Source organism: Gymnoscopelus braueri, assembly GCF_963280865.1.
Source record: "Gymnoscopelus braueri genome assembly, chromosome: 2".
In the NCBI taxonomy this organism is placed as follows: Eukaryota; Metazoa; Chordata; class Actinopteri; order Myctophiformes; family Myctophidae; genus Gymnoscopelus; species Gymnoscopelus braueri.
In genome coordinates, this window is record NC_137604.1 from 6,479,006 (window position 1) to 6,494,663 (window position 15,658).

The following is a 15,658-nucleotide window of genomic DNA, read 5'->3' on the forward strand; positions in this document are numbered from 1 at the left end:
TGTTAGGTCAATCACTGAAAATCTTCAGGAGTTACCATTTATAACCATCAGAATTCAACCATTTAAAAAACACGCCATACAACTGTGCTCACACACAAACTCAAGGATAAAAGTAAAAAAAATAAAAGATTTCTATTAGTTTTCCATCTGGTTCTGTTTTCTGCGTCTTCCTCTGTGACTCCTGCCACCTGCATGTCGTCACTCACTGCATCCTTAAACCTCCTCTTTGGCCTTCCTCTTCTCCCCTTACCTGGCAGCTACATCTTCAGCATCCTTCTCCCAATGTACCCCTCATCCCTCTCAAGTCCCGCCAACATAAAAAAAGCCATCAGGACAGGTAGAGGTACATACATTAATCACTTCAAGTCTATATATACTTTGGATATTTGAAAATAACCGATCTACAAGACTGTGAGCTTGTAGATCCCTCTATTTTCAAAAGATTTTATACATTTTAAAGACTTGGGAAATTGGACTTCCTGTGCAATGAGTACTATAAGTATATTTTAATGCCAATCATTTTTAACTCAATTACATTTTAATACTGGACTTCTATTTTATTTATTTCTACATTGTGATATTGATGCTTTTGTTGCGTGTGGCCATGACATGTATCATTCACTCAATCACTTACTATTCCATTCACTAAACCCCACTGTCTCTCCTCTCACTCAGGCTGGCACACCTACAGCTGATCTGTGATTGCTGCCGCCCCAATCAAGGCACTATAAAGCCAGCCAGATTCAGTCCTTCTGGAGACACAGACCCAGCAACACCTCAGTTCCCACACCTTGTTGTCCTGGCTAAAAGCCTTTTCTTTAAGTTAGTTTGTTAACTTTAGTTTGGCCTGGAGATGGCCGGCAGTTCCCTGTTTTCGTTTAGTTTTCAGTTTAGTAGTGCTATTTTGTTAGGTAGGGAGGGGGGAGCAGCTTCGGCGTCCCTATATGGGGTGGCCTGGTCCCCCCTCCATTATATTTAGTTTGCCGGCATCTCCAGGCCTCCTTTTGGTTCATTCATTAATTTGGTAAAGTATTCCTCGTTATTGTTTGTTCATTATCTCCATTGTGGGAAATAAATAAAATTATTTAAATCTTTGCAAACTGTTTGGTGTCCAATTTATGTTGGGGTCTCCACTTCGAGCCATTGGTTTATTGTAGTACTGTGTGGAGACCCTAACAGCTTTCAAAGTAAAAGTAAAAAAGAAAGTACCTTTTCCACCACTTTATTTCTGTAACGATGTAGCACAAATAAAATACCAATAATAGTAATATATACAAAAATCCAGGTATAACAGGACAGCTCTTTTAGAAAAAAAGCCCTCTACAGCAAACACACACTCAAAAACTTTTGAATCTAAAGGAATAATCAAACCAAACAATGTCATCGCTCTCTCTGGCATCTTTCAAATATGTGCTATGATAATGTGACAGTCCAATCAATGTGTCAAAACAAAGTAAATAGTTACACAAATAAAATATAATAAAAAAAAAAATACTCTGCACAGGCAGCTGCTGGTCTGAGTAGTCTTTAATGGTGCAAACAAGTATAGTATAAGTAAACACATTTCTTAAGAACAATTGTCAAAAGAGGACACATTTTCCTACTCAGCACGAGTCCTTTGTGTTATTTGAGATTAGTTTGATTAAAGCGTTTGCTAGAAACTTTACAACCAACGTACCCGATTGACTAAAACCTAAAAAGCCTAGGGGAACCTTTAGGGCGCAACATAACAAGTGAGACGCAATACAATTAACACTTTGACTGTCAGAGTATATTCATAATACACTCACCCAGTGCCAGCGATTTTCGTGCTTTATAACCTTTTCAACCGGTCACAAACATTGTATATCCATTATGATCGATCGTCTGACCGTGTGTGTAAACAAAGACGATCCATGTTCCAGCCCCCAGAGGGTTACGTTTTCAGAGGCGAGCTGTCGTGGTAGTTTTTCAACCGCGCAGCCAGGCTGCAGGCACCGTATACCGGCAACAATGCACATATTTCCCACCTCCCCAGCTGGCCACAGAACATTTATATATATTATGATCGCGTGTCAAGACCGTTGGTAAACACAAAGGGGATAACTGTTCGTCGTCCAGAGAAAAGAAAATATAACAGGAGCTTTTTTTTTTTTCAGGTTTTGCCCTGGTTTTGACTACACATAAAAAATGTCAAGATAAAACCGGAAACCGGAAACGGATGATGCTATTTCCGCATCCGGGTGAGTGGAAAGTGAGTGGAAAGGGAACCTGATGACGGATGTTACAGAGAACAGCGCGATAATTTATTAAACAATTAGAAAAGCGAATCAACGCGTTTTCGAGTCAATGGCACTGTGGACCAAGTGCCAATTGACTTGAAAACACGCCCATGGCAGTTATAGAGTTAAAAGGCTATTCCCCTGTATGAGAACTGTTGTGCCCTCTCCACTGTAATATTCACCATGTATCTTTTCAAATTAAATGTGGACTAAAGCTTTTGCTATGAATCATACAACTGGAGGGCTTTTCTCCTATATCATGTGCTATTTCAGATTACACTTAAAGCTAAAGCCTCTGTCTCACACTGCACAGAGGGTTTTCCCCGGCCTGTATGAGTCCTCATGTTGTTTCACATTGCATGAGTCCTCTTGTGTACTGCCAGATTAGACAGTATATTACACTTTTGTCACAAACTTTACAACTAAAGGGGCTTTTCTCCTGTATGAATCATATTGTGCTGTTTCAAATTACTTCTTTTTCTAAAGCCTTTGCCACACACTGTACAACAGAAGGGGGTTTCCCCTGAATGAATCATCATGTGACCTTTAAGATTAGCCATTTGGGTAAAGCCTTTACAACACACTGTACAACAGAAGGGTTTTTCTCCGGTATGAGTTTTCAAGTGGTTTTGAAGACTAGTAAGGCGAGTAAAGCTTTTGCTACACTCTGCACAACAAAATGGGGTTTCCCCTGTATGAGTCATCATGTGTTGTTTCAAATGTTTGTTATTAATAAAGCCGTTGCTACAAACTGTACAGATAAAGGGCCTTTCCCCTGTATGAGTGAACTTGTGCTCTTCCATTTGATGCTTGTGGGCAAAGCCTTTTTCACAGACAGTACAACTAAACGGCTTTACCTGTGTATGAATGCTCATGTGCCTTTTCATACTACTTTCAAAAGTAAACGTTGTGCCACACTCTATGCAACTAAAGGGCTTTTCCCCAGCATGAGTCCTCATGTGAATTTTCAGTGAGTTTTTAGAACTTAGGCTTTTGCCACACTCTGTACAACTAAAATCCCCTGTATGAATCCTCATGTGTCTTTTCAGATGAACCATTTGAGTAAAGCTTTTGCTACATATTTTACAACTGAAGGGCCTTTCCCCTGTATGAGTCCTCATGTGCATTTTCAGACGACTAATTTGACTAAAGCCTTTGCCACACTCTGTACAACCAAAGCTTTTGGTCCCTGTGTGATTCCCCTTGGCTGGAGTTTGTTTCGATGATTTGGGATCCTGTGACAGCTTGTTGCTCAAAGACGATTTTTGTGTGGTCTCCTCCCACTCATCACTGTCTTCAGTGTCAGATTCAGAAGAGTTTGAAGGGAGGAGGTGGTCATCACTAGTTTGTTGTGATGTTCCAGCGACTTCTACATCAGCGTGTGTTTTGATGTGTTCAATTTTGTTTTCATCATCATCATTTTTCACTGCTAGTAAAGTCAACGTTGACCCATCAGTCTCCTCAGGTGTTTGAAGTAGCTCCTCCTGTTCCTCTTTTATCTGTGGAAGCTCTGGTTCCTCCACTTTACAGAGAGGGATCTGCAGGAACTCTAGAGTATGAAAAAAACAAAAACAATTGTATATACATTAGGGTTGTGTATTGCAAATCATCTGGTGAAATGATACGAATGACTTCTATAGCAGCATGTGTTTTCATGTGTTCAATTTTGTTTTCATCATCATCACTTTTCACTGCTAGTAAGTAAAGTCAACATTGACCCACCAGTCTCCTCTGGTGTATGAAATAGCTCCTCCTGTTCCTCTTTTATCTGTGGAGGCTCTGGTTCCTCCTCTTTACAGACAGGGAGCTGCAGGAAGTCTAGAGTAGAAAAAACAAAACAATAACAGTATATAAATTAGGGCTGTGTATTGTAAATCATTTGGCGATATAATGACTTCTTCATCAGCATGTGTTTTCATGTGTTCAATTTTATTTTCGTCATCATCACTTTTCACTGCTAACTCACCAGTCTCCTCTGGTGTTTGAAGTAGTTCCTCCTGTTCCTCTTTTATCTGTGGAGGCTCTGGTTCCTGCTCTTTACAGACAGGGAGCTGCATGAAGTCTAGAGTAGAAAAAACAAAACAATAACAGGATATACATAAGGGCTGTGTATTGCAAATAATCGGGCAATGATATGATACGTATCACAATACAGATTTCACAATTCAACATACTGCAAAATATTGTGATAGTGTAAGCAAGGTAATATACTGCAGTGCTATTCTTTTTGTAATGTGATAGTGTAAGCAAGATAATATACTGCAGTGCTATTCTTTTTGTAAAACTGTCACATCCATATGCAGATAATCTACTCCACTCTAGGCTATTCACAGATGCCGTCATACAATGTTGCATTGGAATAAAAGCGAATAAAAGCGGATAAAAGCGTATTATAATGATGGCCTCAATAATCACAACATATGGATATAGCCCATAATTCACAACGTTGTTCCTTTGATACCTTTCTGTTATGATGTGTGAGTATTATTTTTTACTTCCAAATTTCACCATTCAATTTTATATTTAGATATTTAACCATCCCCTAAATATGTAATTTAAAATGTTAAAACCGTTTTCCCGAGTATGATTGATATTGTTAATATGTAGGCACACCATTGCTCCGCCTCTTCTGTGTTCTTACTGGCTGGGCATTAAACAGTCATAACTCCAGTTCCCAGCATGCTTAACTTCCGAAACTTGCTAGGTGCACTTAGACGACCAATAGGGACAGGCTGTAATTGCTAAAGCCCCACCCTTCTTGTGTTCATATGTCCTGTGCTTTAAAAAGCCATAACTCCAGTTCCCACCATGCTAAACTTCCCAAACTTGCTAGGTGCTCTTAGACAGCCAATAAGGACAAGCTGAAATCGCTTAAGCTATGTAGCCTAACTTTTCAGCCGATTGCCATACAGACTTGTATCATGGACAGAGTTGCGAGGGCCCGGTCATCGCTGCTTGCAGCTTTAATTAGTGTGGTTGCCCTAACAGGGCAACCAGACTATAGTAATCCTTACACTTTATTAGTGTGGTTGCCCTAACAGGGCAACCAGACTATTGTTCTAGGGATACTATATTAATCTTTCTAGATAAACAATATTTCAAACTGCATCTCCTCCCCCAATGTCGTGCCATATGTCAAAATGACCGTCTTGAACTGGAATCGTGCGCTTGTATTTTTCTAAGAGATTGGTTAAATAGTTTAATTGATATTGATTTATTAGTACATTACATTTCCCCATCCGCTTTAATGGAAAAGTGAAAAAACTCAAATTCAAGTATTTTTTTCTCAGAAACCGTAAAAGCTGGAGTTACCAGATTTGGTGGGGAGGTTCATAATTTAGTCCGAAATTATTGAAAAAATAATTACACTAATCGGCCACATGGTGGCGCTATAACAGCGCCCTTTACGTTTTGGCCTATAACTCTTGAACCGTAGGTTGTAAAATCAAAATGTCTTTTTCCCTGGATTCCTTGGGTCACTACGCATCTCCCCATATAGGCCACGCCCATTTGCGTCAGGATAGATTTTCCGCCATTTTCAATTTTCTTCAAAACACACTTTTTGCACCTTTTCCTACAGATTTTTCCCAAATCTCACACAAATCGGTACACATGATCTCTGGACCCATGCGATAATCTGGACCGAAGAATTTTGATAGTCCTCACCGTTCGTCCGTAATTGGCTTCCAAAGTTAGTGGGAGGGGCCCGTTTTACAAAGAATGCCAAAAATCACGAACGAAACGTCCAATCGATCCCAGATTTGAATCACATGTCGAGGGTGGTTTACTCAACGAATCCCCAAAAGCATTTCCACTTTGATCCATAGGGGGCGCCACAAATGCTCAAAATGTAACCATTTGATGCAAAAACATGATTTTTGGGGGGATCACTCCTCTCAAATTGAAAAGCAGGTGATCTCAGGAGTGACATGACGATGTCATTGGCCCGCTACATTTGTGGGAGGGGCTTATTTATTTTAGTGGGAGGGGCCTATTTCTTCAAATCAAAACGCCATGTATCACGAACACAGGATCCAATCAGCACCAAATTCGAATGGCACGTCACGCGGCCTCCGACGGTATTCCTCCAAGCATATTCCTCAAGTCCGGGCGGCGGCAACCTGCGACCGGCGTCGGCGCAACCACACTTTGCAATTTCCCATAATTGCGACGCGTCTAGTTAGTGTGGTTGCCCTAACAGGGCAACCAGACTATAGTAATCCTCAAACTTTATTATTCATATTCAAGATAAACAATATTTCCAATCGCATCACAGCCCACAGTTTATTTTTCCCAATTTAGTGGCATATGTCAAAATGACCGGCTTCACCGGGAATCGTGTGCTTGTATTTTGCTAAGAGATTGGTTGCATAGTTTTATTGATATTGATTTATTAGTGCATTAAATTTCCCCATCCACTTTAATGAAAAAGTGAAAAAACTCAAATTCAAGTATTTTTTTCTCAGAAACCGTAAGAGCTAGAGTTACCAGATTTGGAGGGAAGGTTTATAATTTAGTCCAAAATTATTGAAAAAAATATTACACTAATCGGCCACATGGAATCTCTCCAATGAATCATCACCTTACCGTGGTGGAGAGGTTTGTGTGCCCCAATGAACCTGGGAGCTGTGTTGTCGGGAGCCTAGTGCTCCTGGTAGGGTCTCCCATGGCAAAGTGGTCTCGGGGGAGGGGCCAGACTAAGAATGGTTCACCAAACACTTCATGGACAATTCAAGACGAAGTGATGCGACCCGGCCCGGAGGAAGCCCGGGGCCCTCCTCTGGAGCCAGGCCCGGAGGAAGGGCTCGTCAGCGAGCGCCTGGTGGCCGGGCTAACCACGGAGCCCGGCCGGGCACAGCCCGAAGAAGGAACGTGGGCAGATCTTCGCCGCCACGTGGGCCCACCACCCGCGATCGGAACCAGTGGGGTCGGGTGCACTGTCAGATGGGTGGCAGTGACAGCAGAGGTTCCAGACGGACCAATCAGGGGCAGCAGAGGCTGACTTTTGGGACGTGGAACGTAACTACGCTGGTGGGGAAGGAGCCTGAGCTGGTGCGGGAGGCAGAGCGCTACCGGTTAGACCTGGTGGGGCTTGCCTCCACACATAGCAAGGACTCTGGAACCAAACTCCTGGACAAGGGGTGGACCTTGTTTTATTCTGGAGTTGCTCAGGGTGTGAGGTCTCAGGCGGGTGTGGGGATACTCACAAGCCCCCGGTTGAGTGCCATCACGTTGGGGTTCACCCCGGTGGACAAGAGAGTCGCCTCCCTCCGCCTAAGGGTTGATGGGGGGAAAACTCTGACTGTTGTCTGTGCGTACGCGCCAAACAAGAGTTCAGAGTATTCGGCCTTTTTGGATACCCTGCATGGGGTCCTGCATGGGGCTCCGGTGGGGGATTCCATAGTCTTGCTGGGGGACTTCAACGCACACGTGGGCAATGACGGGGATACTTGGACTGGCGTGATTGGGAGGAACGGTCTCCCTGATCTGAACCTGAGTGGTGGCTTGTTATTGGATTTCTGTGCTAGTCATGGACTGACAATAACAAACACCATGTTCAAACATAAGGATGCTCATAAGTGTACTTGGTACCAGAGTACCCTAGGCCAAAGATCAATGATCGATTTTGTAATCGTATCAGCTGATCTGAGGCCGCATGTTCTGGACACTCGGGTGAAGAGAGGGGCGGAACTGTCAACTGATCACCATCTGGTGGTGAGTTGGTTCAGATGGCGGGGGAAGCCTCTGGACAGACCTGGCAAACCCAAGCGTGTAGTGCGGGTGAACTGGGAACGTTTGGAGGAGACCTCTGTTCGGAAGGAATTTAACTCCCACCTCCGGCGGGACTTCTCTGGCATCCCTGTGGAGGTTGGGGGCATTGAACAGGAATGGGCAATGTTCAAAGCCTCTATTGCTAAAGCTGCGGCTGTGAGCTGTGGTCAGAAGGTCTTAGGTGCCTCAAGGGGCGGTAACCCTCGAACACCATGGTGGACAGCGGTGGTCAGGGAAGCCGTCCGACTGAAGAAGGAGGCCTATCGGGGTATGATATCCCAGGGGACTCCAGAGGCAGTTGCAAGGTACCGACAGGCCCGAAGGGCGGCAGCCACAGCTGTGACGGAGGCTAAGCAGCGGGTGTGGGAGGAGTTCGGGGAATCCATGGAGAAGGACTTTCGGGCGGCACCAAAGTTGTTCTGGACGACCATACGGCACCTCAGGAGGGGAAAGCGGGGAACCATCCAAGCTGTATACAGCAAGGATGGGGCTCTGCTGACTTCAAGTGAGGAAGTCGTAGGGAGGTGGAAGGAACACTTTGAGGAACTCCTAAACCCAATGACATCAGACCCACCCTCCCTGACAGGAGCAGAGCCTGAGGATGATGGGGGATCGGCGTCAATCTCCCGGAAGGAAGTCACTGAGGTAGTTAAACAACTCCACAGTGGCAAAGCTCCGGGGGTTGATGAGATTCGTCCAGAAATGCTGAAGGGTGTTGAGGGGCTGTCTTGGTTGATACGTCTTTGCAACATCGCGTGGAAGTCTGGGACAGTACCGAGGGAGTGGCAGACTGGGGTGGTGGTCCCACTTTTCAAAAAGGGGGACCAGAGGTTGTGTGCCAATTACAGAGGTATCACATTACTCAGCCTCCCTGGGAAAGTTTATGCCAAGGTACTGGAAAGGAGGGTCCGGCCGATAGTCGAACCTCAGATTCAAGAGGAGCAATGTGGTTTCCGTCCTGGTCGTGGAACAACTGACCAACTCTTTACTCTGGCAGGGATCCTGGAGAGGGCCTGGGAGTATGCATATCCGGTCTACATGTGTTTTGTGGATTTGGAGAAGGCATATGACCGGGTCCCCCGGGAGTTTCTGTGGGAGGTGCTGCGGGAATATGGGGTGAGGGGGACCTTGTTGAGGGCCATCCAATCTCTGTACGCCCAAAGCGAGAGCTGTGTCCGTGTGCTCGGCAGTAAGTCGGATTATTTTCCAGTGGGGGTTGGTCTCAGACAGGGCTGCGCCTTGTCACCTATCCTGTTTGTGATTTTCATGGACAGGATCTCGAGGCGAAGTCGTGGCGGAGAGGGTATACGGTTCGGTGAGCTAAGGGTTGCGTCACTGCTTTTTGCGGATGATGTGGTCCTGATGGCACCATCGGTCCGGGACCTTCAGCTCTCACTGGATCGGTTCGCAGTCGAGTGTGCGTCGGCTGGGATGAAAATCAGCATCTCCAAATCTGAGGCCATGGTTCTCAGCAGGAAACCGGTGGATTGTGCAGTCCGGGTAGGGAATGAGGCTTTGCCCCAGGTGAAGGAGTTTAAGTATCTCGGGGTCTTGTTCACGAGTGAGGGGAGGACGGAGCAGGAGATCAGCCGGAGAATCGGAGCAGCAGGAGCGGTATTGCAGTCGCTGTACCGCACTGTGGTGACGAAAAGAGAGCTGAGCCAGAAGGCAAAGCTCTCGGTCTTCCGAGCAATCTTCGTTCCTACTCTCACCTATGGTCATGAAGTGTGGGTCATGACCGAAAGAATAAGGTCGCGGGTACAAGCGGCCGAAATGAGTTTTCTCAGACGGGTGGCTGGCATCTCCCTTAGAGATAGGGTGAGAAGTTCGGTCACCCGGGAGAGACTCGGAGTAGAGTCGCTGCTCCTTCGCTTGGAAAGGAGCCAGCTTAGGTGGTTCGGGCATCTAGTACGGATGCCTCCCGAGCGTCTCCCTAGGGAGGTCCTCGCTGCACGTCCCACTGGGAGGAGACCCCGGGGCAGACCAAGGACCAGATGGGCGGATTACATCTCCACACTGGCCTGGGAACGCCTCGGGATCCCCCAGGAGGAAGTTGCTAATGTTGCTCAGGAGAGGAAGGTCTGGAGCTCTCTGCTGGAACTGTTGCCCCCGCGACCCGACTCCGGATAAGCGGTTGAAGATGGATGGATGGCCACATGGTGGCGCTATAACAGCCCCCTTTACGTTTTGGCCTATAACTCTTGAACCGTAGGTCGTAAAATCAAAATTTCTTCTCCCCTGGATTCCTTGGGTCACGACGCATCTCCCCATATAGGCCACGCCCATTTGCGTCAGGATAGATTTTCCGCCATTTTGAATTTTCTTCAAAACACACTTTTAGCTCCTCCTCCCATATATTTTGTCAAAATTTCACAAAAATCGGTACACATGATCTCTGGACCCATGCGATGGGTATTTATGCGACAGAATTTTGATAGTCCATACCGTTCGTCCGTAAATGGCTTCCAAAGTTAGCGGGAGGGGCCCGTTTTACAAAAAAGCCCACAAATCACGAACAAAACGTCCAGTCAATCCCAAATTTGAATCACATGTCAAGTGTGGATTACTCAACAAATCCCCAAAATAATTTCCACTTTGATCCATAGGGGGCGCCACAAATGCTCAAAATGTAACCTTTTGATGCAAAAACCATATGTTGGGGGGACCAATCCTCTCAAAATGAAACGCAAGTGATCTCAGGAGTTGCGTGACAATGTAATTGGCGCAGCCTCCGACGGTATTCCTCCCAGCGTATTCCTCGAGGCCCGGCGGCAGCGAACCGCGACTAGCGTCGGCGCAACCACACTCTGCAATTGCCCTGAATTGCGACGCGTCTAGTTAGTGTGGTTGCCCTAACAGGGCAACCAGACTATAGTACTTGATGAACTTTATCCTTCCGGATAAACAATATTTCAAACTGCTTCTCCTCCCACAGTTTTTATCCCCCAATGTTGTGCCATATCTCCAAATGACCGTCTTGACCTGGAATCGTGCGCTTGTATTTTGCTAAGAGATTGGTTAAATAGTTTAATTGATATTGATTTATTAGTGCATTAAATTTCCCCATCCGCTTTAATGGAAAAGTGAAAAAACTCAAATTCAAGTATTTTTTTCTCAAAGACCGTAAGGGCTAGAGTTACAAGATTTGGTGGGTAGGTTCAATATTTAGTGCAAAATTATTGGAAAAAGAATTACACCAATCGGCCTCATGGTGGCGCTATAACAACCCCCTTTACGTTTTGGCCTATAACTCTTGAACCGTATGTCGTAAAATCAAAATGTCTTTTTCCCTGGATTCCTTGGGTCACTACGCATCTCCCCATATAGGCCACGCCCATTTGCGTCTGGATAGATTTTTTGATATTGATTTATTAGTGCATTAAATTTCCCCATCCACTTTAATGGGAATTGCAAAAACTCCCATTCAAGTATTTTTTTCTCGGAAACCATAAGGGCTACAGTTACAAGACTTGGAGGGGAGGTTAATAGTTTATTGCAAAATTATTTAAAAAATAATCACACCAGTCGGCCACATGGTGGCGCTATAACAGCCCCCTTTACGTTTTGGCCTATAACTCTTGAACCGTATGTCGTAAAATAAAAAAATCTTTTCCCCTGGATTCCTTGGGTAATGATACAACTCCCCATATAGGTCACGCCCATTTGCGTCCAGATACATTTTCCGCCATTTTGAATTTTCTTCAAAACACACTTTTTGCTCCTTTTCCTACAAATGTTGTCCAAATCTCACACAAATCGGTACAGGTCATCTATGGACCCATGCGATAAACATATCCGAACGGCATTTTGATAGTCTTTACCGTTCGTCCGTAATTGGCTTCCAAACTTAGTGGGAGGGGCCCATTTTACCAAAAATGCCAAAAATCACGAACAAAACGTCCAATCGATCCCAAATTTAAATCACATGTCGAGGGTGGTTTACTCAACAAATCACCAAAAGCATTTCCACTTTGATCCATAGGGGGCGCCACAACTGCGCAAAACGTAACCGTTTGATGCAAAAACATGATTTTTGGGGGGGATCACTCCTCTCAAATTGAAAAGCAGGTGATCTCAGGAGTGACATGACGATGTCATTGGCCCGCTACATTTGTGGGAGGGGCTTATTTATTTTAGTGGGAGGGGCCTATTTCTTAAAATCAAAACGCCATGAATCACGAACACAGGATCCAATCAGCACCAAATTCGAATGGCACGTCACGCGGCCTCCGACGGTATTCCTCCAAGCATATTCCTCAAGTCCGGGCGGCGGCGACCTGCGACCGGCGTCGGCGCAACCACACTTTGCAATTTCCCATAATTGCGACGCGTCTAGTTATTCATACTCTAGATAAACAATATTTCAAAACACATCACAGCCCACAGTTTTCATTCCCCAATTTAGTGCCATATCTCAAAATGACCGTCTTGACCTGGAAGAGATTGGTTAAATTGTTTAATTGATATTGATTTATTAGTGCATTAAATTTCCCCATCCGCTTTAATGTAAAAGTGAAAAAACTCAAATTCAAGTATTTTTTTCTCTGAAACCGTAAGAGCTAGAGTTACCAGATTTGGTGGGGAGGTTCATAATTTAGTCCGAAATTATTGAAAAAATAATTACACTAATCGGCCACATGGTGGCGCTATAACAGCCACCTTTACGTTTTGGCCTATAACTCTTGAACCGTAGGTTCAAGAGTTTCCTTTCCCCTGGATTCCTTGGGTCACGACGCATCTCCCCATATAGGCCACGCCCATTTGCGTCGGGATAGATTTTCCGCCATTTTCAATTTTCTTCAAAACACACTTTTAGCTCCTCCTCCCATATATTTTGTCCAAATCTAACAAAAATCGGTACACATGATCTCTGGACCCATGCGATAAACATATCCAAACGGCATTTTGATAGTCCTTACCGTTCGTCCGTAAATGGTTAGCGGGAGGGGCCCGTTTTACAAAAAATGCCAGAAATCACGAACGAAACGTCCAATCAATCCCAAATTTGAATCACATGTCCAGGGTGGTTTACTCAAGGAATCCCCAAAAGCATTTCCACTTTGATCCATAGGGGGCGCCACAAATGCACAAAATGTAACCGTTTGATGCAAAAACATGATTTTTGGGGGATCAATCCTCTCAAAATGAAAAGCAAGTGATCTCAGGAGTGACGTGACAATGTAATTGGCGCAGCCTCCGACGGTATTCCTCCCAGCGTATTACTCGGGTCCCGGCGGCACCGACCCGCGAATCGCGTCGGCGCAACCACACTTTGCAATTGCCCTGAATTGCGACGCGTCTAGTTATTATTATTATTATTTATTTATTTTTACCAGGAAGTGATTCAACCACATGTTCGGACTTGTTCGCGTTGTGAAGGTGAGATTTTATTGTTATATGTGTATGTATTAATAGATTTTTGGAATAAAAAAACGCAAATGGGATTATTGTCGTTTCAGTGTTATTGTTGTTTTGCATCACGTTATGGGGCCAGTGTCAAAATTAGAGTCACTGCATTCGGATGTCTAGTCTCACGGCGAGATTAGCATTAGCATGTTAGCTGCATGCTACGTGTTTGCTAACCGGGGTAATAAGCAGTGTGCATGAAATAATGTGCGCAAATTATTGTGTGTGTGTGTGTGTTCATCTAACTACTTGAATATGATGTTAGGCTTATTTGTTTTAGCTCTTGCTCATTTCATTTTCCTACTTGTCTCATCTGTTTAAGAAAGTAGGTAGATGATATATTGCACTTTTACCTTAGCGCTGGGTATACTCTCTAAGACTTCTGGTGATTAGTAGTTTCCTTGCCTACCTATGTTGAATGCACTTTATTAATAAGTTGCTTTGGATAAAAGCATCTGCTAAATGACTGTAATGTAATGTAGGCCACTTGGCCTATAATTGCAAACATATTCAGGGCACAAAAGGCCAAACGCCAGGAAAGCAAGGCCATCAAATAAAATTATGATTTTAAGTCCACGGAAATATTTAATTGATTAATGTATTATTTCGATACACAGTATAACTATCAGTGAAAATGCTGTTTATTTCATTAAATCATTTAATGGTATTTTACAATTTACAGATATTTGTAGACACTCCAGAGTCAAATGTTAATTTGAAGATATGGAGGGAGGGTTAATAATTAAAAATCTCAACAAAAATGATTCATATTCAAATAGGAATGGGTAGGGATACCAGGGTTAATGTGGTTAAGCGTTATTGTGTGGGGGAGGACTGCAAGCGCAATCCTCCCCTAGACCTTCAGCTTCTGGCTAGGGGACACACTGATTATTATTATTATTATTATTATTATCATTTCCCCCCTTTTATCCATCCAATTTAGACCCCTAGGGGTCCCTGAGAGGGTTCCAGGTGGTCCCCAGCCAAATGTGTTAGTATAGCAATCAAAATCAGTTCAATCATATTAACCCTATACACGTCACGCTGGGCAAGACCCGGGCTGTTGGTTGTCTAGGCGGAAATGGTTGAATTTGGCGGAAGTAACGCCCAAGGAAATGACGTTGATGCTTTACAAATCTGTTAACATTCTCCATGAATGAAACTAGTGTTGTGATTGGTAAAAAAATATTGTTTCCAGGGGAAACGCGTACGACGGAAATCCTGAGACACTCACTGGTTTAGGACCAGGCTCTTCTCTTCACAGATGAGTGAGGCTGGGAACAAGGCTATATAGACATAGGCTGAAATGCTATTTTCAAAACGTTTTGAAAATAGTTCCCGGCACAAAATCAACAGAAACACAGAAATAAAGTATGAAAGGAGTTTTAAACTTACTGTGGTCAGGGGGGTGTTGGTCTGGGTCTGGAGAGATCATCTGGACTCCACACACTGACCTACAATTAAAACATTAATAATAATAATGATGTCATTATAATATTTAAATTGGTGTGACATTTAACCTCTAGTAAACTCTAGTTTACTAGAGTCGGACCAATGCCAGATATTTGGTTCCAATGCTGATGCAAATGTTGGAGAGTCGTAGACCACCTGATGATTCAACTCTCCTAGGCTCACATCATGCTAAATTAGATGTAAAAAAAAATATTCCACAAAATCTGCATCTGGCTATCAGAAATAAGTTGTCTTTCTGCAACCAATGCTGCAGCTCATGACAAAATAATTACGGAAACCATGTAGCTGTATCAACTGAGTAGAGTAATAGAGGTTTGAGTAGCAGTTTACTACTTTTATCCAGCTTATTATATTTGTATATTATTTACTGGGCTCAAGCACAGCTGTCACCCTATGAACAGTGACAGCAGAGTAGTTTTCTTTTCCAAGCATAAATCAACAGTTTGTAGTGTCTATACACTTGTAGTGTCTATAAAATATTTGAATTGACCCGTGAACTTTCAGACTTATAACGCATGTGGAGTCTCGCTACGAGACCGCCTGGCAGGTAAGCGCCTCACCATGGGGAGACAGTGGAGGAGAGACAGAGAGAAGACCAAGAGAAAGCGCTGCAGCCCAGGCTGCGTCATCGAGGGGCGGTACCTGCCACTCTACCTCCTCGATCAGCCCCAACTCAGCGCACCTGTGTGACGGGCCGGGCGTTGGCTACAAACACTCTCTGTTCTGTCTCTCTCACTAGTATTCTG

At 44.1% G+C, this 15,658-nt stretch overlaps 1 protein-coding gene across 1 annotated transcript in view; it reads right to left on the minus strand.

Moving 5' to 3' along the window:
* Window positions 1-15,658, minus strand: part of LOC308075861 (uncharacterized protein) — a gene marked incomplete at its 3' end in the record, with an annotated part of 34,033 nt that overhangs the window by 15,599 nt on the left and 2,776 nt on the right. Inside the window, exons 2-5 of the mRNA XM_080415840.1 lie at window positions 14,835-14,893; window positions 4,228-4,323; window positions 3,984-4,079; window positions 3,433-3,810 (exon numbers count right to left, since the gene is read on the minus strand). Coding sequence (XP_080271966.1) covers window positions 3,433-3,810; window positions 3,984-4,079; window positions 4,228-4,323; window positions 14,835-14,874 — 610 coding nt within the window. The 5' untranslated portion in view covers window positions 14,875-14,893. The remainder of the gene's footprint in view (window positions 1-3,432; window positions 3,811-3,983; window positions 4,080-4,227; window positions 4,324-14,834; window positions 14,894-15,658) is intronic.